General features: G+C 30.9%; 2 protein-coding genes across 2 annotated transcripts; one reads left to right on the forward strand and one right to left on the reverse strand.

Annotated features, from left to right (window-relative positions):
- The first annotated feature begins 1421 nt into the window (after positions 1-1421).
- On the forward strand, positions 1422-15821 carry LOC141666429 (threonine--tRNA ligase, mitochondrial 1-like). The gene is made up of 20 exons (XM_074472427.1): positions 1422-1719; positions 3366-3603; positions 3687-3746; positions 3908-3997; positions 5053-5127; positions 5214-5342; positions 5419-5508; positions 5962-6050; positions 6135-6231; positions 6325-6411; positions 6583-6667; positions 7165-7259; positions 10063-10095; positions 10174-10260; positions 11062-11154; positions 11973-12065; positions 12150-12371; positions 12888-12959; positions 13405-13476; positions 15545-15821. Exons 1-20 carry the CDS (start codon positions 1448-1450, stop codon positions 15638-15640), a joined length of 2175 nt encoding a protein of 724 aa, XP_074328528.1. The 5' UTR covers positions 1422-1447; the 3' UTR covers positions 15641-15821.
- Positions 15822-17679: 1858 nt separating this feature from the next.
- LOC141663596 (uncharacterized) lies at positions 17680-20721 on the reverse strand. Its single transcript, XM_074469379.1, has 4 exons — positions 20305-20721; positions 19741-19821; positions 18188-18311; positions 17680-18077 (listed from the first exon to the last, which is right to left on the reverse strand). Exons 1-4 carry the CDS (start codon positions 20628-20630, stop codon positions 18033-18035), a joined length of 576 nt encoding a protein of 191 aa, XP_074325480.1. The 5' UTR covers positions 20631-20721; the 3' UTR covers positions 17680-18032.
- Positions 20722-26959: the final 6238 nt, after the last annotated feature.

Here is a 26959-nt window from a genome sequence, read left to right on the forward strand (position 1 = left end):
TATAAATATAAAGTTATTTATTAATTTTAGCAATACTATACAAATTTTTCAAGAAAAAGATGTTACCATCAAAAGAGCATAAGTTAGTTAAAAAATATCTGGAACACATATTTACAATTAATGATTAAAAATGGACATAAAAATAAAGTTATTTATTAATTTAACACATATTATATAGATTTCTTAATAAAAAACAACAATATCATCAAAAGAGCAAAAGAATATGAAGTTTTGTGTATTAAAAAAATGGACAAAGACTTGAAAAAAAAATGGACAAAATCTTTAAGTCACCTTAGTTAAGGATGATAAAGCTCTTTTCTTGCTCGCGGTTAAATGATGGATTGAAAATGATGATGAAGCTCTGATGAAGCTCTCTTCTTACTCCCGGGTCAGATGATGGATTGAAAATGAGCATATTATACTAAGATATTTTAAAGAGAGATATAAATAAAAAAGTAAGAGTTAGTCACATATTTATAGGTGGGATAGAATATGAAAATTATATGAGATTAATTGTATAATATGTAAGATATAAGTTCATTATATTATTAAGTGCATTGTAAATATAAGTTAATATGAAAATTATATCAGATTAAATGTATTAGATTAAGTGTATTATGTGTAAAATATAAGTTTAATAGGTGTATTGTAAATATAAGTCAAAATGAAAATTATATCAGGTTAAATGTATTATGTGTAAAATATAAGTTCAATGTATTATTAGTTGTACTGTAAATACAAGTTAAATGAATTAACAGTTAAAATATTATAATATATACATGTATAAGTTCAATGTATTATTAGTTGTACTGTAAATACAAGTTAAATGAATTAACAGTTAAAATATTATAATATATACATGTAGAGTCAAGTTCTATGAAGGCCACTTATGTTCTGCAACTAAAATCTTACATAAAAACATTGCATAACGTATTAATTTGCGAATAATGTTCAACAAAGATTATTATTTTATTCAAAATCTTGAATATCATACATATACCGCATGACAAAAAGTTTTATTCTACGAAACATGTATAGTTTGCAGAATATTTGTTCAAATTGCAGAACATACACATTATACTTATTAAACTTAAACGATCTTCAACAATTTTAATGAATTAGTGATATTCATAGAACATACTTCACAAAATAATATATTTCATAGTGTTTTGTCTCCGATAAAAATGTGGTCTCCATAGAAATTTTCTCTATACATGTATACATTTCAAGTCATCCGTATATACAAAAACCTAGAAGATGATTAAGTGTCCAAGTTTTGCACAGAAAATTAGAAGGGTCATTTGAGTAATATACCGCATTTTGTACTATTGACCTTATTCTTGTCCTTATTCAGAAAGTATGAAAACTAAGTACCAGGGGCATTCCAGTCATTTAACAACATAACTATATAACCTAAAACCCTGATACACACTGGAGTCAAAAGCGAATGCTATCTTCCTTTCAGCACTGTAGAAGACTGTTGTATCTCCGCCGCATTGTTACGCCGTTAAAATCTCAATCGCAATCGCAATCTCGCCTCCACTCTCTCTCATCTCCGGCGATGGGCAAAGCCGCCAAATCGGACGCCAAGGCCTGTCCGTCGTTCGCCAAAGACGACGAATATCTCGCTTCTGTAATTCCTCGCCGAATTGCGCTTTTCGAATCAATTAAAGCTGAGCAACTCAAACATCTCGAATCTATTCGCGGCGAGGATATCAAGTATAACCTAATTTCATTATTTTGTATTTTTTTTGTTTATTTTTGCGCATTTTGTATGTTTGTGCTTGAACACGCACTCTATGTGTTTGATTGTTTGATTGACGTTGTAGGCATCATATAATACCTAATTAAACACCTCGAATCTATTTGCGGCGAAGACAACAAGTATAACCGAATTTCATCATTTTGTATATATTTGTGTTTATGACTATCATTATTCTATGTCTTGCAGTATTGTATACACATTTTGTATATTTGTGTTTGAACAAACACTCTATGTGTTATGATTGTTTAGTGGACGGCGAAAGTATCATATAAAACCTAATTATTCGTGTGTGTGAGAGAGATTGTTATGTTTGTATTGACTGAGCAACTCAAACAACCAGAATTTATCCTCTGAGAAGACATCAAGTATAACCTAATTATAGTATTTCATATGTTTTTGTGTTTATTGTTTTTTTTAAATATAATTATTCCTTATATTGCAGGATTACACATGCATTTTGTATGTTTATGCTTGAAGCCTTGAACATACACTCTATGTGTTTAATTGTTTAATCGATGGTGAAAGCATCTGTCAAACTTAATTACTCATGTGTGCATGTTTTTAATTCCTGTGTATGTATTGACTGAGCAACTCAAATGCCTTGAATTTATCAAGTAATACCTAATTTTATTATATCATATTTATTTGTGCTTATTATTATTTATAACTATAATTATTCCTTGTTTTGCAGTATTTTGCACACATTTTGTATGTTTGTGGTTATGCACGCACTCTCTGTGTTTGATTGTTTAATCGATGGTGAAAGTATCATATCAAACCTAGTTGCTTGTGTGTGTGTGTTTGATTGTTATGTGTGTATTGAATGTGAACTTGATGTATATGTGAATTGTATGTGTTTATCACACACATTTGTGTTTACTGTTACACGTGTACAACTTATGAAGCAATATCTAACTTCTCGTGTGTATGTATGTATAACTCTGAAGACTTTCCGTCAAATATCAAATGAAACATTGTTTTTCAGGTATTGTCCAAGTTAAAAGTGTAGACGGATTCACACTCTTTCTTGATTGTTGATAGATATATTTATTAATCACACACATGCAGTGTATATGTTTGTGTATACATGTACTTTATGTGCACCATCATGTATATATGTTTTGTGTCTTTATGCACACTATATTGATTGTTACATATTTATAAATCTTGCTCACATGGATATGCTCACTTTATTTGTTTGGTTGTTTACCGACGGTAACACCATTAAGAGGTTGCCCACCAAGGTTGTCAAGAGGTTGCCCACCAAGGTTGCCAAAACTTGGCAACTTCCCAAAATGGTCAAAATACATATACAAGTGCAAAAAGTGGATATCAATAATACTTCTTTTAGTTTTTGTGGTATTTAAAATTTAATTTAGGGACCACATAGGCAACTTTTGGAGGTTGCTAACTATTGGAGTAGAATGTTTCCATGTTGATATAAAATTGAGTGAAAATAAAATACTAATATATACGATGATTTGTCAAGGTTGGCAACTATTTTGACAACCCCTTATTGGAGATGCTCTAATTACTCGTGTTGATATGTGGATATGCATTTGTGTGTACATGTGTTATAGATTGATTGATTCCGTGTTAGGGTGACTTTGCCGGATGGGACGGTGAAGGCTGGGAAGAAATGGCTGTCCACCCCCTTTGATATTGCAAAGGAGATATCAAAGAGTTTGGCATCAAATTCGTTGATTTCACAAGTGAATGGAGTGCTATGGGATATGTATAGGCCACTAGAAGGTGATTGTGAGCTAAAACTATTTTCTTTTGATACTGACGAGGGTAGAGATACATTTTGGCACTCGAGTGCTCACATCTTAGGGCAGGTATAGAAACACTGTGTTATTTATTTATTGCCAAAGCTGTGTGATTTATTAATTTTGATAATTGAAGCGTTTGTTTATCGCAGTCTCTTGAGATGACTTATGGTTGCAAATTGTGTATTGGGCCCTGTACCACAAGAGGCGAGGTAAATGCTTTGCGTAATGCAATAGTTGAATTGGTTAACAGTTATTATCATAAAAAAATATATATATATATCAGTGTCATTCCCTTGTTTTGGTTACTCGACAGGATTTTGTTTATATATATTGTATATTGATGTTTATTATTTTTTAAATGCTTCTGCAGGGTTTTTATTATGATGCACATTATGGCAACATGAGCTTGAATGAAGATCATTTTGAGCAGATTGCCTTAGGGGCAAAGAAAGCTGCATCGGTATACTCATACTTATGTCATGTCTAAGCCTTGTATGATACAATGTTAGAAATTTTGCACTACTTGTATGTTGCTATATATATATATATATAGAGAGAGAGAGAGAGAGAGAGAGAGAGAGAGAGAGATGGGGAGAGAGATGGGGAGAGAGAGGGAGAGAGAGAGTCTAATAAGTAGCATTCACTCTGAGATAAATTTTTGAGTGAGGGAAACTTGAACATAAGATCTGGGATTGACAGAGTATAAGCCTTCACCACAATGTTATCCCATTTCCGTCTGATTTGTATAATTAATTTGGCAAGAGTATTATTAACTTCATCAAGCACTAGTCGTGTACGCTCAGGGCCAGTTTTAGTTTGTGATGAGCAAGTTTGGCTTTAGAATACACTACAGTAAAAGGTTCTAAACTTTTTAAAATTCTTTGCCAGTGAGTTTATAGTCCTGTTGTGATAAGCAAATTAGTTTTTTTAACATGCTAAATAGGCTTCTGTGCCCCTAATTGTGATATACTCTGAAATCTTGGGTAGGCTTTTACGTGCATCCTCTCGTCTAAAACACTTGAAAAATGGTATTCATTTAATCTAGGACTGCAGAATTATATATGATTGCTGAAGTTTGAAATTTTAGAATCAATTTTTCCTTTTCTGGCTCTTATGCTAACATGTATACAACATAGCCCTCAAGCACTATGTATCTTTTGTATCTTTTTCATAGTTCAGATAGTAGAGAACTTTTATACTTACCTGTATACTGGATATGCTGGAAACATGCGAATACGTTAAATTTTTTGGTTAACTTCAATAATTTTGGTTTGATATTTTACTTTGCGAATCAGTATCCTTTTGTACTTCCAGAAACGTATTGAAGCTTTAGTTATTGATTTGAATGCTTGAGAGATATGTAATGCATATATATTACAGTTTTCCTAGATTTATGATTTCTATGTACTCCCTAAGTTTTCTGGTGCCTTGTTAGCTCTTTCATTTTTTTCCTAATAAACTGAGAAATGATCCCTTTTAGTGATGTTTTACCTTGTTACTTGGTGTTATCCACAGGAGAAGCAGCCTTTTGAGCGAATCGAAGTTTCAAGGAAGCAGGCGCTTGATATGTTTTCTGAAAATAAATTTAAGGTTAGTATTACACAATCTAAATCATCTTAATTGTTTGTTATATGCATGATTTTGATTCTCTTAAGATGTACACATTTTTGTACCAGGTCGAAATTATCAATGATCTTCCTGAGGATAAAACCATCACTGTATACAGATGTGGCCCTTTAGTTGATTTGTGTCGTGGACCCCATATACCTAATACATCTTACGTCAAAGCATTTGCCTGTTTGAAGGTGATACTCTTTGTGTGATACTTGATACTAGCTACATGATAGTTTATTTTTGTATTTATGTATTGTAAATTTTCAGGCCTCATCAGCCTATTGGCGGGGTAACAAAGATCGGGAGAGCTTACAAAGAGTTTATGGGATATCTTATCCTGACCAAAAGCGCTTGAAGGTTCCTTTTTGCCTACTCTTGTATTTTACCCGAGTTAACTAAGTATTTTATCCATTTTGTATTGTCCTATGCACATTACTGTATTGTGTTGCTAACTATTAAAATCCTTTAGTTGTAGTTGGGTTATTGTATTGGTATAAACTTAATTTAAGATAACTAGCTCAAAGAAAATGAAAATTAAGTTTAAATCTTAATCTTAAGAAAGATCGGCGTCGAAGGGAAAAGAAATTATATACGGAAAGGTATGAAGATAAAAGGCTACTTTGATTTTTGTTATTATGTTTTTTTAACCTTTTGGGGTTAAATAATTGTAATTGTACTAAAGCATCAACCTAATAGGTAATTTTCTTATCATCTAATTATAATTTTGGAACATAGTTTGTCGGTTTTTACTTGATTTTGAACTGTTTGTGTTAGTTACTCTACATGTCTGTTATGATAAATCTTTTGTAGGAATACATATCCCTTCTGGAAGAAGCTAAGAAATATGATCATAGAGAATTGGGTAAAAAGCAGGAGCTTTTTTTCTTTCACCCACTAAGGTAGTACTGCTAATAAAATTAATTTTTTATTGATGCATTTAGGTTAAATCGGTCATAATATATTTGTTTTTGTGTAATTTTTAGCCCAGGAAGCTGTTTCTTCCTGCCGCGCGGTGCCCGAATCTGCAATAAGTTGCTGGAGTTCCTAAAGTCTCAGTATTGGAAAAGAGGATATGAGGAAGTTAGTGTTTTATACGCGAGCGCGACATTGCAATGCAGATTCATTTTTCTTTTCGTTTGCAGTTTTAATATCTAAGTTCCTGGTTCTTGGTAGGTTTGGACTCCTAATATGTACAATATGCAACTGTGGGAGACCTCTGGTCATGCCGCAAATTACAAGGAGAACATGTTTGTGTTCAAGGTCAGATCTTGTTTGTCAAACCATGCATTTGAATTGCAATTACAAGTTGAGACCATGTTACAATTAAATTTCTAAAGCAAACATGGATGCCCTGAAAATATTGACAAGTACCGGATGCCCTCCCAAAATATTATTCTGTGCTCCTAAAAAAAGTCATATTGAATGCTGCAGGTCGATGATCAAGAGTTTGGGCTCAAGCCAATGAATTGCCCAGGACACTGTCTCATATTTGATAATAGAGTTCGTTCATACAGGGGTGCGTTTTGTAGCATGCACATTACCCACTCTCTCACTCTCTCTCCCCTCTCCCTCCCTCTCTCTTAATTTTTTTTCTGAATTTGAGACTGGCATTGCCCTATGTATTTCATTAGTATTTATCTAATTATGAGTTGTTTCATGATTGCATCCATGTTTGTTATTTGACCTGATCTGTTTTCAATTTTCATGATTGCATCCATTTTTGTTATTTGACCTGATCTCCAAGGCTTTACAGCTTCGAGTCTTCGACTATATGGTTCCCGTAACTGTCTTTATGTATGGTACAAATGTCTTTAACTTTTACCTTTTATCTCTGTATCTTATAATTATGTGCATATGTTTCTTGTTTTTCCTCTTGAAACATCTACATGTCATGATTTTGTTCGAAACACTGTCCAGCTTTATCTCTATTTCGCATCATACTTTTCCTTTATGCTTTAATTTTGATCATTAATATCAACCCTGGATTGCCCACTTTTTTGTGCCACACTGCAGAGCTTCCTCTTCGTCTGGCTGATTTTGGAGTTCTCCATAGAAATGAGGCCAGTGGCGCCCTTACTGGACTGACTCGCGTGAGGAGATTCCAGCAGGTATATTGTTGGCTAGCAGTATTAGGCATTGCCCTATACCGTATAAAACAGCAGACTACACCATATATAACAACCAAAACCGTTTTTGTCGGCGGTTTTAAAAAAACCGACCTGTTCAGTCCGGCATCAGTTTGAGTCGTTTGACCATCAGCCAAGCAGCCATAATGTATCTATATGTGCACAATACAATATATTATAGTGTATTATAAATTATTAATCTCTCTCTCTCTCTCTATATATATATATAAATAAATAAATAATAAAAAAAAAATATATATATATATATAGCGTAGCAATCTAGAAAAAACTCCATTATATAGAGTTTCATGGAAAACCATTATATAAATATATATATTATACACATATTTATTTCATTTTTCATCATATATAGTTAAAAAGTTAATTTTTAAATAAAAAAACGAAGTTGCACAATATTTTATTTACAAAATCATTAATTAATGAAATAGTTCAATTTGGTTCTGTAGTAGATTGACACTTATCCAAAATTATTCTATAGTAGAATCAAATTTAAAATATATTTATTTCAAATTTTAAGGCTTAACTTTTTATAATATTAAAATATAATTATTATTCTACATTAGTATCGAATTTTATATTTTTTGAAATAAAATTTTATAATTTGTGATGAGATTCTATAATGGTTCAAGGGTTCACGGACCTTTATATAAGTGGATTCTCTTACTTCAGTACAAACTAAATTAAAATATAAACTACAAACCTCTGTAAATTACTAATTTACATACTGAAAATCATTAAATGTGAAAATAAATTATATATTAACAATGTAGCGGTGATCACTAAATTACACATATCATTGAATTACTGAGAATCATTAAATTACATTATACTGATCAGTAAATGAGTGGTGTCACCATAAGTGAATTTGTTTATAATCACTAATTATACCTTTATCAATTAGTAAATGGTCGCTGGTTTGTAGTTTGGATTTTAATTTTGGTTTGTATTTGATCACTAACTATGTATATATATGGGGTCCTGATCAAATAGAAACAAAATTAGAATAGAAACATAGAAACAAATACACACAACTTAAATACACCCTCCTACACACAACCCCACTTAATCCCCTTCATTTTAAATAGATTTTTTCTTTCATTTAGCGAATTTTTTTAAAATTTGACTTCACTGTATTTTTGTACATCCTTCAACGATCCTTATGCATACCATATGTGCCATATTCCGGTGATAAATCACTATTTATGTTTATGTTTATGGGCATCACTAAAATTTAGGGAGTTATGATATAATAGTGATTTCGGTTTAGTGATTTTGGTAAGTATAAATAGTGATTTGTCGCCGGAATATAGCAAATATGTTATGAAAATTGATTGTTTGAAGATTAAAATTATCGTGAAGTCGGATTTAAAACAAAAATTCATCTATTAACGAGAAAAATTAAATTAAAAACGGATAAAAAAATACATACATGCATATATACAAGGAGTGACATGGTGGAGTAGGAGAGGGAGGTGGATTGGATAAGATTTGTGTGGTAGAGATTCAATTGAAGTTAAAGAATTAATGGTTGTGATTAGTTTCTAGTTTTTAGAATAAGTTTTGTTTCTATTTGATCATCTCCATATATGTATGTATATCCTTTCATAAGCTCCCTTTGTAGCATGTTGCCGTTGCTTTTGAATTTGTATTCTAATTGTATTATACTATATACATACATTGTTGTAAAAATCGGTAATCGGACCTAATCGGTTGAGGTACCGATTAGAGATCATTAATCAGTTGTATTAAAATATTAATATAAAAATATTTATGTGATTAAATAAATTTGTACATATATGTTCAAACCATACTTAAATTCATATTATCTTCAAATATTAAAACATACCACTATTTTTCATGCAACTCACGAATTACTTGCCCAATTTTAAATTACAACAATGAAACTTCTCTTTTTAATCTATTGTCGTGTGTATTCATCCCGATCTGCTCCGGTAATGGTTCTTCAGTCTTCTTTTTCAAAGAATAGAAGTGTTGTCAGAAGCCTTGCCAGAAGTCGGAGATCAAGTGCTTGTTTAAGCCGGAGGAGTCGGAAACAATCCGATTTTGCTAACTTTGACCCGATTTATGACTATGTCACTATGTTGACCCGATTTCACTCGAAAAGCATTTTTTGGTCGATTTCATTAAATCAAATTGGTCGTATGCCGCATAACGATTAAACGGCGAAATCACCGAATTTTTCAACACTGTATACATATAGTGTGTCACATTTGTTTTCTAATACCGTTGATATGAGAAAATGTGAATTTTATGTACTTGAGTTTGCGTATGGAAATTATATTTTTGTTGACTTTGATTATATTTAAAATCTAAATGTAACTGTTTAAAAATTTGAGCTAAAACAAACGAAACCGAATCCTAAACCGGTGTACAGCGTGGTTTGCAAATTAGGGAATCTATTATACGTGGTTTCGTTTTACATTTTGACCACTTAACAAGTTATGCATAGCTTTTAGATACTTCATGATCCTGTATGAATTCGTTGTGTCTTTTTTATTTCTTAATAAATCCCTTGATTTTTAATTATCCGTCCTTTCTATTCTTTTCGCTTTTGCCACTTTGAGTAAACTACTACAACTTTAATACAATGTTGAGACCATGTATTCTGTATAATGATATGACTGAAAGTATACTAAGGATTCATATCAAATAAATTTCTAAATTCTATGTCTTTAAATTACATGAAACCATAGTGGAGTGTTAGTTTCTCGCTATTCTTCTGACAATAGCTTTATTGTTACAGGATGATGCTCATATATTTTGCAGGGAATCCCAGGTGAAATTTATGTACTGATCTTTACCTAATTTCTTTTAGTCATCCTAATTTTGGCTTATAATTGATATCTTTTTCCAGATAAAAGAGGAAGTCAAGGGTGTTCTTGAATTCATTAAATACACCTATGGTGTATTTGGATTTACTTTTGAATTGAAGCTTTCCACGGTAAGGAGCTATTTTTTTGTTTAAAATTTGAATCCTACTGCAAGCAAATATGCTTAGTCTTAATTAACAAAAACATGAATGCGGAGTGTGATTTTGCATCCATTTTTAGCCCTTGGGTAAAAGAGAAAGGTTTACATGCATCTTAGAAAGTAGTTCAGTTAATCTTTGGTTTCTGTACAACTGGTGACCAGAAAATAGGATATTTTGTTGTCCTCTTTTCAATGCATCTACATCTGACTCGTCTCGACATTATTATATATGTACTTTGGTCAAGTATGTTTTTCAGTTCTCAGTGTATCCAACCCCATATATGTCAGTATGATAGAATATACTTGTTCTGTATGGTCTGTAGAGGGTGCACAGTAAACGAAAATAATAATTTATGTGTTTGAACTGTGCATGACTGATGCGAAGGTGTTGTAGTGGTTGGTTAATTTGTGTAGACATTATTAGTAATATTTGTTAAATATAACTATATATATGTGTGTGTGTGTGTATATGTATGTACATATATATATTTTAATATTTTAGTGTATGCCATATCCCTCGTACCCAAATCCCCATATGTTTAGATTTGCCGAATTCCCATATCCCTGCACTTTGCACCCGCATCCATGCTTCCTAGGGTATGTGCCATATAGCTACTACATCTGCCAACAAAAGCATTTTGGAATTTTCCTGTCTGGTGAGCGCAGATGTAGTGTTGTTAGACTGCAGAGGAACCAAAACTTTGTTTGCTTTTATTAAGTTTTTTGAAGATACTTAACTTTATCTGTTGTATCCGGAACTCTTGTATTACAGAGGCCAGAAAAGTATCTTGGCGATATAGAAACTTGGGAACATGCTGAAGCTTCCCTTAGTGAAGCATTGAACGAGTTCGGTGAAGATTGGAAGGTAAGGACTTGTCTTTCTATGTTTTAGTAACTGCACTTTCTCATCATGGTAGACGTCATTCATTTGATGCTCTAGTTTCTTGGCTTTTAAATTTGTAAATTTTAGTGTAGCTCGGTTATAATTTAAAATGTTAAATTTTGATGTTTAGCATGAAATTATTCGGTTCAGAATGTCGCATAGCCATGACTTCTGAAGGTTGTTTGGAGTCCAATCTTATTTTAATGTAGTGTGTAGTATATAGGATGATTTTCTTTTGGAGAGAAATGTCTTGAAGTACCTTAAATTCATTTTTAAGTTCCAAGTTTTAACAATAACAGCCTTAGCTGGTCCTTTACATACTCCTGCATTGTTGAAATAATGAATACGATTGTTTTCTAGTTTGCTTTTATCAATCATAAGTGGTTTAGGCGGAGTAGTTGTTGGCAATCAGTTCTGTTTTAAACTTGCCTATGTAGTAGAGCTGTCAACACGTTCTGAATATAATGGACATTGGGTTTTTAGCAAATATCAAGAAGCCTCCAGTGGTATCTGCTAGACTCTGTGCGTATGGAGTATGGACCCGTGCATTGCAGTATCTTAAACATCATATTCATTTGCACACCAATCACAAAGATGCGTGTTTTCATAAATATGCATCCACCTGGTTCATGAGTTTTGGACTATTTTATGATTTTTCGGTGTAATTCACAAGGTGGAAAGAGTAGTCATGGCCAGCATCAGTTTATCTTAATTCATGACTAATTTTTTCTGGTTTGTATTATTTCTATTTCTCTTTTCGCTGTATACCCGCATGTAACTTTAAAAACATCGTGTATCAGATTGATGAAGGGGATGGGGCATTTTATGGGCCAAAGATTGATATTAGTGTTTCTGATGCCATGAAAAGAAAGTTCCAGTGCGCTACCTTACAGGTAGTTATACATTATTTTATGCAAAACTTACTCTGTCTTGGTCTTTGTCTAATTGAATAATTGTATAATCTGTACTTCTTACAGCTCGATTTTCAACTTCCTTCTCGTTTCAACTTGTCGTACTCGGCTGAGGATGAAAGCAAGAGGGAGAGACCTGTAATGATACACAGGGCTATTCTTGGGTCTGTTGAACGTATGTTTGCCATACTGCTTGAGCATTACAAGGGAAAATGGCCTTTGTGGCTTAGTCCACGTCAAGCAATTGTTGTTTCAGTGTCAGAAAAATCACAAGCGTATGCTTTAAAGGTTTGTTCACCTGATTCTGCTTTTGTTTTTATTGGTTGACCAACTATTATTTTGTGTCATGTTTAATACAGACATGTGATTAATTTGTGTTATTAAGTTGACTTGAAGTAGCTTAAAGTCTCTTTTTATTATAATTTAGGTGACAAGGACAAATGTTTCTCCTTATACTTGTGTGATAAACAGCTGTCTTTAATAGTTCATCGTATACCAAGGTTTATTTATATATAGTTATACTGCTTCAACAACTTGATAAGAGTTGCACTTATTGAATTGAGTTGCATGTCCCAAACTCTTCCAACAGAAATGGTACAGACTGAATAACTTCTTGCTTGCTACTTTTATTGTTATGATCTAATTAAAAACTGGAACGTTCATTAGTCTTCCTGATATCTCTTGACAGAATTTTGATAGAAATCATTTTTTATCTACTAATTATGTTTGATCATGTTAACAATTATTTGTTCATTGTTGAGTCTATCGTACTATCACTGATTTCTCCGCTGTAAATTTTGACAGGTGAAGGACCAGATTCATGAAGCTGGTTATTATGTTGATGTTGATGTGAGTGATAGAACAATAAACAAGAAGGTACTTTTTAATCTCCCTCCACTACTTAATTCCGGTTTGCAAATTCTATTTTAGTTCGCCACTCGCCTAAAAATTACTTCCTCTGTTGACAACAAGAGTTCCATCTGAGAGCTGACTTGGCATTTATGGTATCATGAATTAAGAAACAATCAAATGTGATGCCATTTTATTACTTAATGCATTGATTCTCTTATACCCGGGGTAAACATGAAACAAATTGTATATATATTTGTATAAATATGGAAAAGATGACCTTGTGAATTGGAGTATTGTTATTTCAGCATATGAGTTATGAAAATGGTTTCTCTATGTATTGAGTAAACATGATCATTTTCGCATAGTGTTTATAATATTTTAGTTTATATGCTAACCATTAAATTTTAATTTCCATTTTTTTTGTCCCGGGCGCTAAAGTTTTAGTTTTGATTTGTATATTTGGCTCCAGGTACGTGAAGCTCAACTTGCAAGTTACAACTACATACTGGTGGTTGGTGAGGAGGAAAGCAAAAACGGAAAGGTTATTCTTTTGCCTAACATCGTTTTATGTTTACGTATTAGTTCACATATATACTTGTTTTGTATATATATTTATTTATTATTTATTTAGTTGTCGGGGTACTAGATTGAAGGTTATCACAGACAGTTGCTTAATAGCTGATTATTATTCATTGCCTTTTAGTCGTTAATCTACTTGATTGAAGGTTGTGACAGATATCTACTTAGTCAGTTGACCTTCATAGTCTTGTCTTCTAATGACATGACAGAGATCCAGAACCATAGTTAACCATAGTTGCACCGTGCACGGATCACAGTCAATCTGATATGCGGGACGTTAGATTACAAGAATTGGGTACGACGAGTCATGAATCGTGTTCGTTGGTTGACATAAGTATCCCTTAATGTTATATATTTTCATTAAATTGTGTACTAGTAATAGAAAATATTATATTCTTTATAAAAAACAATAATTTGATATTGTTATTTTGAATTGTATTTATATTTTTTATATATAAGACAAATTTCTAAAACAACAAATATATCTTAAAAAAAAAAATTTCATACTGCCGAGTACTAATCAATAAATTAAAAAAATGGACACTACTTAAAAATGAAATTAAACCTAATAAAGTGTATTATTGATTTTGATATTAAATCTAATATATGCTAGTAAAAAGAGTATTCACCCTAATATATGATTTTATTGATTTGAAAAAATTTAGTCATTTGACTGTTGGGCATCCAACAAAAACAATTATAGTATTGAAATTTTAATATACATTTTATTATGGCTGGCAGTTCTCTTGCTTCTAAAAAACGCCACCTTCTTGTTTACGTGTAATATTATACACACATACGTATATCAATAATAAAGTAGATGTTTATACTAATAATATGTCGACAAATAATAGCAAAAACAAATTTTAATCAAATTGATCATAAAACTAGTTGCTTTTGTTTATATTTATAAAAATATAAGAGCAAATATCATTTTTATCTCTTAGTCCCTCTGTCTGGTGAAAACGTACAAATGGCTTCTTTTTGGCCAAATTTACTATTTTCATCACAATATATGTCAAACTTATTGAAAGATTTATGTATTGAATACTGATAACATAAATTGAACTATTTTTAGTTTGAATATGAAGTGCGTCAATCGAACTAAAATATTTTTTTTCCCTGGGACGGGGGGGTATAAGGTTTGTACCTTGGAGCATCTCCAATAGAGGCACCGTATGGGGCCTAGGGTTGCAAAACTTGCTAACACACTATAAATAATAATGCTTCTTTTCATTTTTCATCCATGTCATAATTGGCACCTTCTAACTCCAGTAGTAGGCATCTCATGCAAGTTCCTAGATGGTCCCCAAAAAAATAAAAAAGAAATTATGTGTAGTAGAAAAGGTATGGGCGATGTATCTGTTTTTGATGCAGGGATTTATATTTTAACCATTTAGAGGGGGTGCCGATAGTTGACAACTTTTCTTGGCACCCTTAAGACACCTTTGAAACTCCGAGAGGGAGGCACCCAAAGTGCCATGCCACATAGATTTTGGCACCCTATTGGACATGCTCCTACATATAATTGTGTATCAGCTCAAGGAACATGTTCCTCACCGCCTCTGGTTAGATAGATATGCCCCTCCTAACGTGTAACCAATAAGCACCCTGTCAATTACAAGTTACAACTACTTGCTAGTTATTGAATCCAACACGATTGTAGTCTTGACTGTGTACACAAGACAGAGTTGGCCTTTGGCACAACCAATTAGGAAAGGACAAAGTACACTAAAGTGACTGTGTATACAAGACAGAGTGGTGCTCACATAATGTCAACATGCTGAAGTGAACCTGGTGTGTGGATAAATGTTCAAGAACTCAGATTCTACATTTCTAATGTATCTTTCACATGGTTTTCTAGTTAAATGGTTTATTTCCCCTGCTCTTCTTTTATTCTTTCTATATCGAAGATTAGTTGTCCAGGATACACTAGTATGGAATTTGAATAAAATCCAAGCAGTGCACTCTGGTTCTTGTGTTTTGATTTCTTGCTTGCTTCTATCTTTGCTTTGCTTTGCTTATTCTAGGTAAGCGTACGAGTGAGAGATGATGACAAGTTCAATGAGTATGGAATAGAGGACCTCCTTACACATTTCAAGAAAGAGGTTGCTTTATTTCACTAGTGTTGCCCTTGCTGATACAAGAAATGAAGTTGAAATTGTTATTTTTGTACTTGGTTGTACATTTTAGCTCATTTCGAACACATTTCAGCTCATTTGGCATTGCCTCATAGTTTCACCATTTATCTGTAACAGAATTGACGGATTTGTGTTTTCTGTTAACGTGAAGCAATATTTCCAATTATGTTTCGTTTCTCTTTTATTATGTGGAAAAATAACTGTGTTGCCTTGGAGTGCAGAAATTTATTAAAATTCCATTTTGAAACGAAATTAGGATTAGAATACTAGTGATCATCTTTAGAATAGAACTGCATTAGGATTAACAATTAGGGCCTTAACCTTGGAACTAATTTGTATTGTCTTTCACAGAATGTGATACTTTTTTCGTAAAGCAAGTTAAACATTCTAATTTGTATTGCATGAAGAAAATTGAGTTTTTTCTTTAAGATGTTAGATATGTAATCCATCGGAAATACGTTGTGCATTATGTTCCAGAGAAAAGAATGTTGTATTCTGCAACAAACGAAAATACACAAAACATTATTTATCCGTTTAAATTTCAAATTTCTGGTGGATGCTATTCTTTTTGTAACGTGTAAAATTTGTATTAATAAAAGATCTGTGGTCGAACCGTCTATGAATGATATGTATATAAGAGAGAAAAGTAACAGATTCGATTTGAAATGGACATAAAGTTAGTTTAAAATATTTTTTCAAAAAAAAAGTTAGTTTAAAATAAATGCATAAAACGAGCACTTTTACTTCAGTGGTATTAGTTATAATTATTAGCTATATTCAATTTTTTTATTAAATTCGAATATATATTAGTTAAAATAAAATTATAATATTTAATAAATTATATTTAATGCTAATAGTAGAACATTTTTATATTTATGTCAATATTATAAAGTAAAATTTATAAAATAAAAATAGATAATAATTTAGATTGATTGAAAATATAATAACATACTTAAAAATAAATGAAAAAAAGGATTAACAAACATTACTACATATAAATAAAAATATATGATGACCAAAACATATCTTTTATATTAGAATTTTTATAATTTTAGTTAACAATAAAATAACATTTTTTTACTTAATATTACATAATATTTATTATGTTCTAAATAAAAATATAAATAGTGCATCTATACATATAATAAAATAATGATGAACATGTATAAATAATTTTTATATTATAATATTATATAATATATACATGTACACATCTACTTATCGATTAGCTTTACAAACCTATTTTCACACACCATTGACATTACATAAAAATAAAAATAGTAATACGATGAAAAAAAGAGTTATAGATACACATTTAGGGTTTGAGGAAATTAAAAAAAATAAGGGAAATGACGTGGAATTATATAGAGGACAGTAAGAGAATCAACAAATATAGAAGATCAAAACCTATAGCTATAATTTTACATAAGTGGCTACGTTGGAGTGACCAAAAATTGAGACAATAGCTAAAATAGATGGCACGTTAACAAATATACCTAACAGATGAGTGTGGTTGGAGATGCTTTAATAAAGTGGAAATCTCAAATTAATATGAGTTTGGGTATTTTGTATTATGTGTAGTTTATACATTATTAAAAATATTAATAATAAAATATATTAAATAAATTGTCCGTCTAAATGATGATGACAATTCTTATCAAATAAAATTATATTGAAAAAAATAAGATGGTCGAAAAAAGTCTCTCTAACAAAACGAGATTTCTCATAATTTTGTTTTCTTTAATTTTAAATTAATTTTTAACTTATCACACAAACACTTAATTTTCAATTTAAAATTAAAACTCACTTAAGGCTCTCAATTTTAAGCCTAAACAAACAGACTCTTGTACAAGGGATCATTTCCAGACTACTTTGTTTTTCACTATGTTATCGGTTTCACTCGAGTATCCCAACAATTAAAGAGAAGTTATGTTCATAAACACCAAGTAATCTATTAAAGCAGATTTTATTGTAGTCGGATGAAACTCTAACTTTACACAACTCCAAAAAGTAACAGAAACCAGTTAATATGTAATACTTCTCTGGTCAAGCATTTGAAGATACTATAAGAACTGAACAAGACCATAACAAGGGTACATGAACAACTGAAGACTGTGGCCATGGTTGTTACTACTTTAGTCACTGACAAGTAGTTTTATCGTGCCCAATCCACAATCAATTACAATTAAAAACTGAAATTTTAATTGTTGAGCTTAATATTCTTTTTCACCAATAAGCAACAAACTGTAGTCCTCTCAGTGCACAGTTGCGAACAACTTACATAACATGGCCCTCCCAGTGCCCCTCACATAACAATCACATAACCGAAGGAGCTCTCCTTGGCAAGTTTTGAAACCCAAAGGCAATAACTTCATTATTAAGCAGGACCACGGTTTTGCAGTCTTTTCCTTTCAAGTTCGAGCTATAAATAGAAAGATAACCAGTTAGCAATATCAGGAATAGATAGACAGACTGAAAGGGTAAATTTCTCAATATATTCCACCATCATTTAACAATAAGGATTTATCCTACCACTTTCCTCACTCGCTCATTGGCAGCAGGAGTTCCGCCAGTAACGCGTTCAGAGGTATACGGACTGCTAACACGAACCTCATTCATTACCACTATGACAGTCTTGTCCCACCGCACTGGTAGCCTGATGAAATGGTCAATAACATCAAATAAAATAAAGGAATTTAAAATTTAGGGTTTTAGAAAATCCTACATTGAGCATTTTTTACCCTACCTCTTTAGTAACAACGACACGACATGATAAAAAATGTTAGGTAAATAAGTATCATCAGATTATAGTCTACTCCAAGCCAGATTTAGATATGCAGCAAATACGTAAATCAAATTATATGAACATGTTTATTGTGGCTATAATGCTATTGCCGAAGTAGAGCACTTAAAGGTTCAGCTTTTCTAATGGCTTTGAGAAACCACAATTCTGAGCTCAAGATTATAGCTGTGATTCTTTGTATTATTCTTCCATGAAAGACCCATCAGCTAATATTTCACAACAGTAAAATCAAGAAAGCAATAAGAAATGAAATAACATGAACATGATACAAAAAATAAAATTTTGTAACAAGCATCGTTAGAGGAACCTCAACTCTAAGCTAGATATTAGACATGCAGCAAATATGCAAATCATATTTTATGAAATTGGCAATGAAAAATGTTTGTTTTGGCTACAATGTCATTGAGAGAGTAGAGCACTAAAAGGTTCAGCTTTTCTGATGGCTTTGAACAACCACGACCCTGAGCTCAAAATTATAGCTTTGATAATATATTAATCTTTATTGAAAGACCCATCGGCTAATATTTCGCAGCAATAAAAAAAAGAGATGAGAATTGAAATGGTATGCGTCTACTTACACGTGTAATGTATATTCATTGGACTATCAGATTGTTGCTTCAGTTGAGTTTCATATTGCAGTCAATAATACAATTTTGATTTATAAATTTGACTCAATTAACAACTACTGAAGACTAAATCTAAAATGGGTGATACAAATTCCTGAAAAGAGAATGCCTTCTGCATGTAATCAGCAACATAGATGTCAAAGCGGCTCCTAGAAGGAAAGGTAATAAATCATGTGCAGTCTCCACTCTCCAACCCTTCTTGAATTTAATGGGGTACACAAACTTGGCAAGAAAAGACACCTAGGTGTGACCTAAGTTTCCACGATGTGAATCAGGTGTTTAACTAAATATTAAAAATATTAATTTTATTCCTATTATATAATTTGACATGGCTTATATTGGTTTGCAAGTTATCATTTAGTAGTTTCTCATTCATAAACAGAGTTTTGAACTGGAATTCATAAAAATGGCTTTTGAATTGGAATAGAATCCTGTTCCGGTTTGCAAGTACTAAAGTTCCGAGTATAGAGTTGTAATGCAATACTTTTGATCATCATCACATCATTTTTATGCAATGTACTATATGTACAACTTTAAATTATGCCCAAAAAGCTATAACATAAACATATACCATAATCAACTAAAAGCATTCTAGATTTAACGAAAGTTAAAACTGAAGAAGCAAAGAAAGAAGGGAGTAGAATGTAGTGCATTACGTTTTCGACAAAGCATCAAATATGCTCTGAGCCTCGGGAGAGACACCAACCCCAATCCTCTCAGAATCTATCTCTGCTTGCCTGCAAAGCATTCCCCATCAAATCAATATCATCATCATATAATTGCACACAAATGTAGTGCCAATTTCTACTACAAACTATTCCAAACCACAAACTTCACTAAACATTCCAAACCATAAACTTTACTACCTTACGAGATTCACTAAATAAATTCACAAATATTATTCAGTAATAAACAACTAGAATTCACTTATTTGCATAAATATACACAAATTACATGTTAGACAATTTGATAGTATGACAATGTATGCTGAGAGATAAACAAGAGGGGCTCCCGCCTAAATTGAAACGTAACATTACATAGGAGAGGGAGAGAGAGATAGGGAGAGGGGAGAGAGAGAGAGAGAGAGAGAGAGAGAGAGGAGGGGGGAGAGAGAGAAGGGGGTGGGAGAGAGAGGGGGGGAGGAAGGGGGAGAGAGAGAGAGAAGGGGGGGGGGAGAGAAGGAGAGAGAGAGAGAGAGAGAGAGAGAGAGAGAGAGCTACCTAATAGCAGACTGTTCTTTAGAATTAAGAGTATTAAGATCAAGAAAACACTTGCTAACATCAAGAGGATCCTCATCAGCTTGACCCAAGAAAGTAACATCCTTAATAAAATTAGCCTTCAACATCCTAATATTTCTCCTACCATTACCAGATTTCAAAACCCCACCAGCACTAACAGAATCTTGAAGTACCAGAATGTTGGAAACACGATCAAAGGTAAGAACTTGACCCTCAAATTCATCACCCAATGTTGTCTTAATAGCTAATATGCAACCAACTGCTATCTCTTCTTCTCCAATTCCGACAGGCATGTTCATTGCTTCCATCTTTTTCTCCGGTCAGTGATTCTGTTCTAGGGTTTTTTTCAGATGTAAGGAATTGAGGTTGTAATATTTCTTTCAGCAAATTCTTATTTGTGTTTCTCAAAAATTTGTAATTAGAGCCCTTTGTCGTAAGGCCCATTATGTAACATGTGTACAAAAAGTTGGAATTAGGCCCAAACATAACCGGCCCTGTTTGCACAATTTCATTAAATTGATTTATTTTGATGAAATTATGGAAGTATTATATTTATTATTTTGTGATTGTAAAAATAATTCCGAGAGTTTTTTTATCTAGTAACTTGTGATTAAGATATTAAGTTATGTTCTTATGGTCATTTGACAAATCTGGATAAAAAAAATCCAAATTGTTAAAATTTCTAAGTGATTAAAATATTTGAATTTTAAATGAATAATATCGTTTGGTACATAAAATTAATAAAATTTATGAATTCTAATAATTTTTCTTTTGTTTTATTTTTTTACTTATAAATGGATTTTATTATCTGAGAAATTATTTAAATATAATAACAGTTCATTATCATTGTTATATTCTATAAGTCATAATAAATATATCTAATAATTCTATATAATTGTAATTTTTAATAATTAATATTTAAATATAAAACATAAAAACGCATTGAATATTATAAAAAAAACTGAAAATTTGTAAGACTATCCTTAAAAGTTTTTTTTTTATAATATTCAACTTCTATTATAAATAAAAGTTGTCCTACCCTAAGTGACAATTGTCATTTACTGGTTAAGAAAGAAATTTTTTGAGCCAAGTAACTATGTGAAGTGATATATGATAGGAAATGTTAGAGAAATCGAAAGAGATAATATGATATTGTTATCCCTGAAACTTCAACACCCTTGTTACTAACCTGTTATAAGTTCGAGTGAGTAAATCTAAAAACAAAATAAAATAGAGAAGATTTTTGAGGATTCCGGTGATGTCAAGAACAAGTCATTTCAAGTGTTTTTTTCATGATGATACACATCACAATATATGGGTAACATGAGCAACCGTCCCTCCCAAAAGTAACCGCCCCATTTACTATCATAATAAATGTATTAAAATACAATTAAGATTAGGTCAATGGATCAAGTTTGGATCGGATCGACCTAAATCCATATCTACATCCATTTATTTTTTTGAATTCAGATTCGGATCGGTTCCGGATTTTTATAGGTCGATCTATATCTGGATCCGTTCAAATCACAGATTTCAGATCAGATATCTGCTCCATTTATGTATATATATGTTTTAACTTAAATTATTACAATATCTATCTAAAATTGACAATTCCGAAAAATATTAAAATACAAGTAAAAAACAAAAAAGTCCAAAGATAAATTACGAATTAAAATTCGCTTTTTAAACAAACATACTATTGGATTGTACAATATTTTAATTTTAACAATGAAAAAAATTGATGTTGCGAAATGAAAGTATTACAGGAATTGAGATTTGGGTTATACGGCTCTAAAATGTAAAAGAACTAGGGTTATAGAAATGGACTGAAATATAAAGATTGAACCTAACGAAATATAAATATGGGACTTGATTTGAGGATAATATGTTTAAAATTAGAATTATTAAAAAATATTTTTAGTAATATATATATACATATTATATACATAAAAAAATCAGATCGTGTTATTAACGAATCAGATCGGCTTAAATTCATATCCGCTCCATTTATAATCGAATTTTTCTTATTGGATCGGATCTTAGATCGGTTTTTTAATAGGTCGATCCATATCCACTAGAATGACCTCGGGTCGGATCGGATTTTCCCTCCACTGACATGCCTAATTAAGATATACTAGTTTAAATCCCGTGGGATGCACGAGTTCCGTTAATAATTAAATATATTTTAAATTTTATTTATCCAAATTATATATAAATTTTAATATATTTATATAAATATATAATAATTATAGATTTTTAATAAAAATACTAAAAGAATTAGAAAGAAGATATAATCATAATTTAGTATGATATGTTTTGGTTGTTGTTTAAAGTGATAAAGAGACTAAGTAATATAGTAATTTAGTAGTTTAGCATGTGTATAACACTATTAATTTTTATTTTTAATAATTAAAATAGAGGAATGATCTTTGAACCAAAATATTATCGTTAATATTTTAAATTTTTATTTATCCCGTCATATTATAATTTTAAAATATTTATATAAATATATAATAATAATAATAATTTTATAAAAAAATAATAGGATAACATGTGGTCGTAGTTTAGTAGGATAAATATACTATATTTAATGGTTTAATAATTTTATAGTTTAACGGATAATAACGCTATTTATTTCTTTTTTTAATAATAGGATAAAGTGTGATTGTAGTTTGGTAGGATAAATAGACCATGTGTAGTATTTTAATAATTTAGTAGTTTAGCGCATATATAACACTATTTATTTATTTTTTTAATAACCAAAATTTGGGGTAACTGTTGAACCAAAATATACTTCATTCCGATTATTATGTTATACTAACTTAAATCCTGTGCGATGCACGGATTCTCGTAATTATTTAAATTTCTTATTTATCCGGTTATATTATAATTTTAAACTATTTATTAAATATATAATAATTATAAATTTATAATAAAAATAACATGATAACATGTGGTCGTAGTTTAGTATAATAAGTAGAATAATTCCGGTAGTTTAGTATAATAAGTAGAATATTTCCGGTAGTTTAAGAATTTAGTAATTTAGCAGATATATATCACTATTTATTTATTTTTTAATAATTGAATAAGTTGTGGTCGTAGTTTAGTACAATAAGTAGTCTAAATGCGATAGTTTAACAATTAGCAGTTTAGCGGATATATAAAACTATTTATTTACTTTCCTAATAACCAAAATTAGGAAATAACCGTTGAACCAAATTATACCACATTCTGGGTATTATAGTATAATATAGATGGAATTATAGTATAGTATAAGTGAAGTATAGTATATATGGTACAAAAGTTTAGTAGGATAAGTATACTATATTTAGTGGTTAACAATTTAGTAGTTTAACAATTTAGTAGTTTAACATATATATAACGCTATTTATTTCTTTTTTTAATAATAGGATAAGTTGTGATTGTAGTTTAGTAGGATAAGTAGACCATGTGTGTGGTAATTTAATAATTTAGTATTTTAGCGGATATATAATACTATTTATTTATTTTTTTAATAACCAAAATTAGGGAATAATCGTTGAACCAAATTATACCACATTCCGGTTATTATAATATAGTATAGATTAATCTTTTTAATTAATCTATATCTTTGTAACTCCAATTTTGATCATTATATTTTATTTGAAAAATTAATTGAAATATAACATCTCGCGCTTGACATATTTGTCAAATATTATCCGTGACTCCCACCATTTTCGGAGTTTATAATTCTAGAATGTATTATTCACTCTATACGTTTATCATCCCATTTATAAAGACTCAATTTATAAAGACTCGTATATTTCTAAGTCTAGTTAAACTAGCATAACTCATGAGTGTTGCCAAATACTTCTACAAAATACCAACCATGTCATCAACTTAACATCCCAAAATTTAATAAAAATAATAATATAAAATAGTTTCTCAAATTTATGACTGGTGATAATGTATAATACATTTTTATTTTTACCCCCAACGTATTTAAATTTCTTACTTTCAAAATTAAATTGGGGTCCCAAAATTGAATTCGTATTATCAATATAACATTCGATGCTTACACCGCAATAACCCACAAATTCAGGCACGTCTATCTAATAATTCATTTGTACAACGTACTCTTCAAGTACTTGATCATGATCGTCTTTACAGCCTCTTGCTGGCCTCAATCAAAAATTGTTTTCATTTACATATAACACTCACTAAATATGTCAATTCAAATCAATTGATTACAAAAAATATCGAAATTCCGACCACTTGCGCATATCATACATTAAGTATTTATGTTTTTCGCGTTAATTATTTTTATCATTATTCCTAATGGGATTGTCGCAGAACTACAGTAACTCTGCACCCAAAAATGATTAAGCATTTGATTCAATTACTTTTCCTATTCCGAAATCAACATTCGAATATATTCTATTCCATAATCTGAATTTCCCGAATATATAAAATTTCACTAAAAATATTTTCAGAACAAACTCCCACTTTTCAAAATACATACATAATTGTCTAATTCAAAAAAAAACTTTTAAAACAAACTTCCACATTTTTTAAAAAAATATAGTTTATATAATAATTCGCAAATAGACGAGTTTCAAATTTAAAATCAAATTATTAGTCTTATATTTTCTTTAAAAAATTCACTTACAAACTTGTGAATTTTCTATACTTAGAAAGAACAAACAACTCTCACATTTATTTCAATTCCATAAAATCAATTTCAACTTTTATGGATTTAATCCATAACTTAAAATTTTCTGACCTCATCGAATAGTTATATATATGTGTCTACATATAAAATTCTTCACTATATATCACACATACACACAAAACAATCACTCACTTCGGTGAAAATTTATATCTTTGGTCAAATAACCAATATTGTATTTAACCACACAAATAAGTTGACGTTTAACTTGCTCTCTATTCCGAGCACCACTACAATCTTTTAATACAACATCGTCTCTTCCAAGATAGGTTCCTATTTATGCACAATAATTTTCTTTTTTCTTACCAAATTTCACTTGCTTTCTAGCACAACTAAAAATTTACTGTAGAAAATTCTTTTAAATAATTTACGAGACTCATACTTTCACGAAATACGCATTGTCTCGGAATTTTCTTTTTCGTAATACTCTCCTTTTCAAAAGTTAGTAAAAATTCATCTTATACGGTATGGTATATTCAACCAAATTCTGATTTTATCTTGAAATTATTCATTTCTCGGTTCTATAAAAGTAACGAACACCATCTACTTTTTCCAATTATCCTTGTTCCAGACAACAGTGGCGGTTCCAGGAGGTTTACCTCCCGGGGGCACCGTACAAATATCTGGTTATAATTTTTAAATTAATTATAAAATTAAATGTATTTTTTAAAATTTTGTAATATTTAGCCAATATTTACAAACAACACATATTTGGTTTAAGAAGTTAGATTTCCATCAATATTAGCATGTACTCATTTGCTATCCAGGTAAATGGGTGGTACTTCGTGGATTTAACTTACAAATTTAAAACTAGAAACTAGGGGCACAAGGGTAAGTTTTTATATGATGGTGTTGTTTGATTTGTGAGTCCTACATGAAAACTATTTTTTTTAATAAAAGCGGGGGCACGTGACCTCAAGGGCCGTGACGTGCATCCGCCTCTGCCAGACAATTGTCAGTATCTAAAAAAAAATTATTATCAAACATATCATAAATCTCAGATACAAAAAAATGGGCTAAGCCTACATTACTTCAAAAAATTGTCTAAAATTTAAGCGTGCAATCAATATGCAAGAGAACTAATAAAAAAATTGCAATAGTCTAATATTTAGCCAAAAAATAAAATAAGATTTGAAAATAGAACCAATATATGTAACAATACAATAATCAATGTTAAAAAATCAAATAAACAACTATATAGACTAGCACATGGATATAAAAAGGTAGCGCATAATTTCTCTCATTTTGTTTTCAAACTAAACACAAAGTTGAACAAGCATATGTGAGGAGAATTGAAAAAAAAACTAATAATCAATTATGAAAGACTATGTAAAATATAAGTGATGATGTCAAAGATCACTGGAGATAACAATATCATTAATGTCCCTGATCAAAGTGTGAAGCAAGCCAAATGGACATCTGATCTAAGAAGGAGATTAATGAACTATTATTTTTGGTAATCAGCTAAGCTTGGGGCCAACCCTAAGTAAGTTGTGTTGTTATCTTAGTCTGTATTTTGTACTTATAACACTTAAAGTCTGTAAAAATGTCAAAGGAGCAGACTAGAACCTTTTTCTATAAACAGTGTCAAGCCTAAGATTTCTATCTGGAAGAAGATCAAGAAGATCATGCCTCAGAATAATTTTGAAGAAGTTTGGAGTTGAATATATCTGTTTGAAGAAAAATACTCTAAGTAAAGATCTCTACAAGTCACAGATTTAATATTATAGAGAAGTCATTCGAGAACTCCAGAATGGCTTATCGAGAAGTCAGGAAAGCTACTAGAGAACTCATTGAGATATCGACAAGTCAAGAAGATATGAAGGTTGGAGATATCGATAAGTCATTTCTTCACTAGAGAACTCAGAGTTATCGACAAGTCTACATCCATTAGAGAACCCTGAGTTATCGATAAGTAAAGTTCCACTA

The sequence above is a fragment of the Apium graveolens genome, chromosome 6 (genome assembly GCF_009905375.1).
Source record: "Apium graveolens cultivar Ventura chromosome 6, ASM990537v1, whole genome shotgun sequence".
Lineage (NCBI taxonomy): Eukaryota > Viridiplantae > Streptophyta > Magnoliopsida > Apiales > Apiaceae > Apium > Apium graveolens.

Coding starts and splice junctions, on each gene's coding strand:
- LOC141663596 (XM_074469379.1), bottom strand. CDS start 20,630: ATGGAAGCAATGAACATGCCTGTCGGAATTGGAGAAGAAGAGATAGCA. Junction 18,312..19,740: donor TTTGATGCTTTGTCGAAAAC/GTAATGCACTAC, acceptor CCATTTCATCAG/GCTACCAGTGCGGTGGGACA. Junction 18,078..18,187: donor ATGAGCGAGTGAGGAAAGTG/GTAGGATAAATC, acceptor TTCTATTTATAG/CTCGAACTTGAAAGGAAAAG.
- LOC141666429 (XM_074472427.1), top strand. CDS start 1,448: ATGCTATCTTCCTTTCAGCACTGTAGAAGACTGTTGTATCTCCGCCGC. Junction 10,096..10,173: donor TATTTTGCAGGGAATCCCAG/GTGAAATTTATG, acceptor ATCTTTTTCCAG/ATAAAAGAGGAAGTCAAGGG. Junction 13,477..15,544: donor AGGAAAGCAAAAACGGAAAG/GTTATTCTTTTG, acceptor TGCTTATTCTAG/GTAAGCGTACGAGTGAGAGA.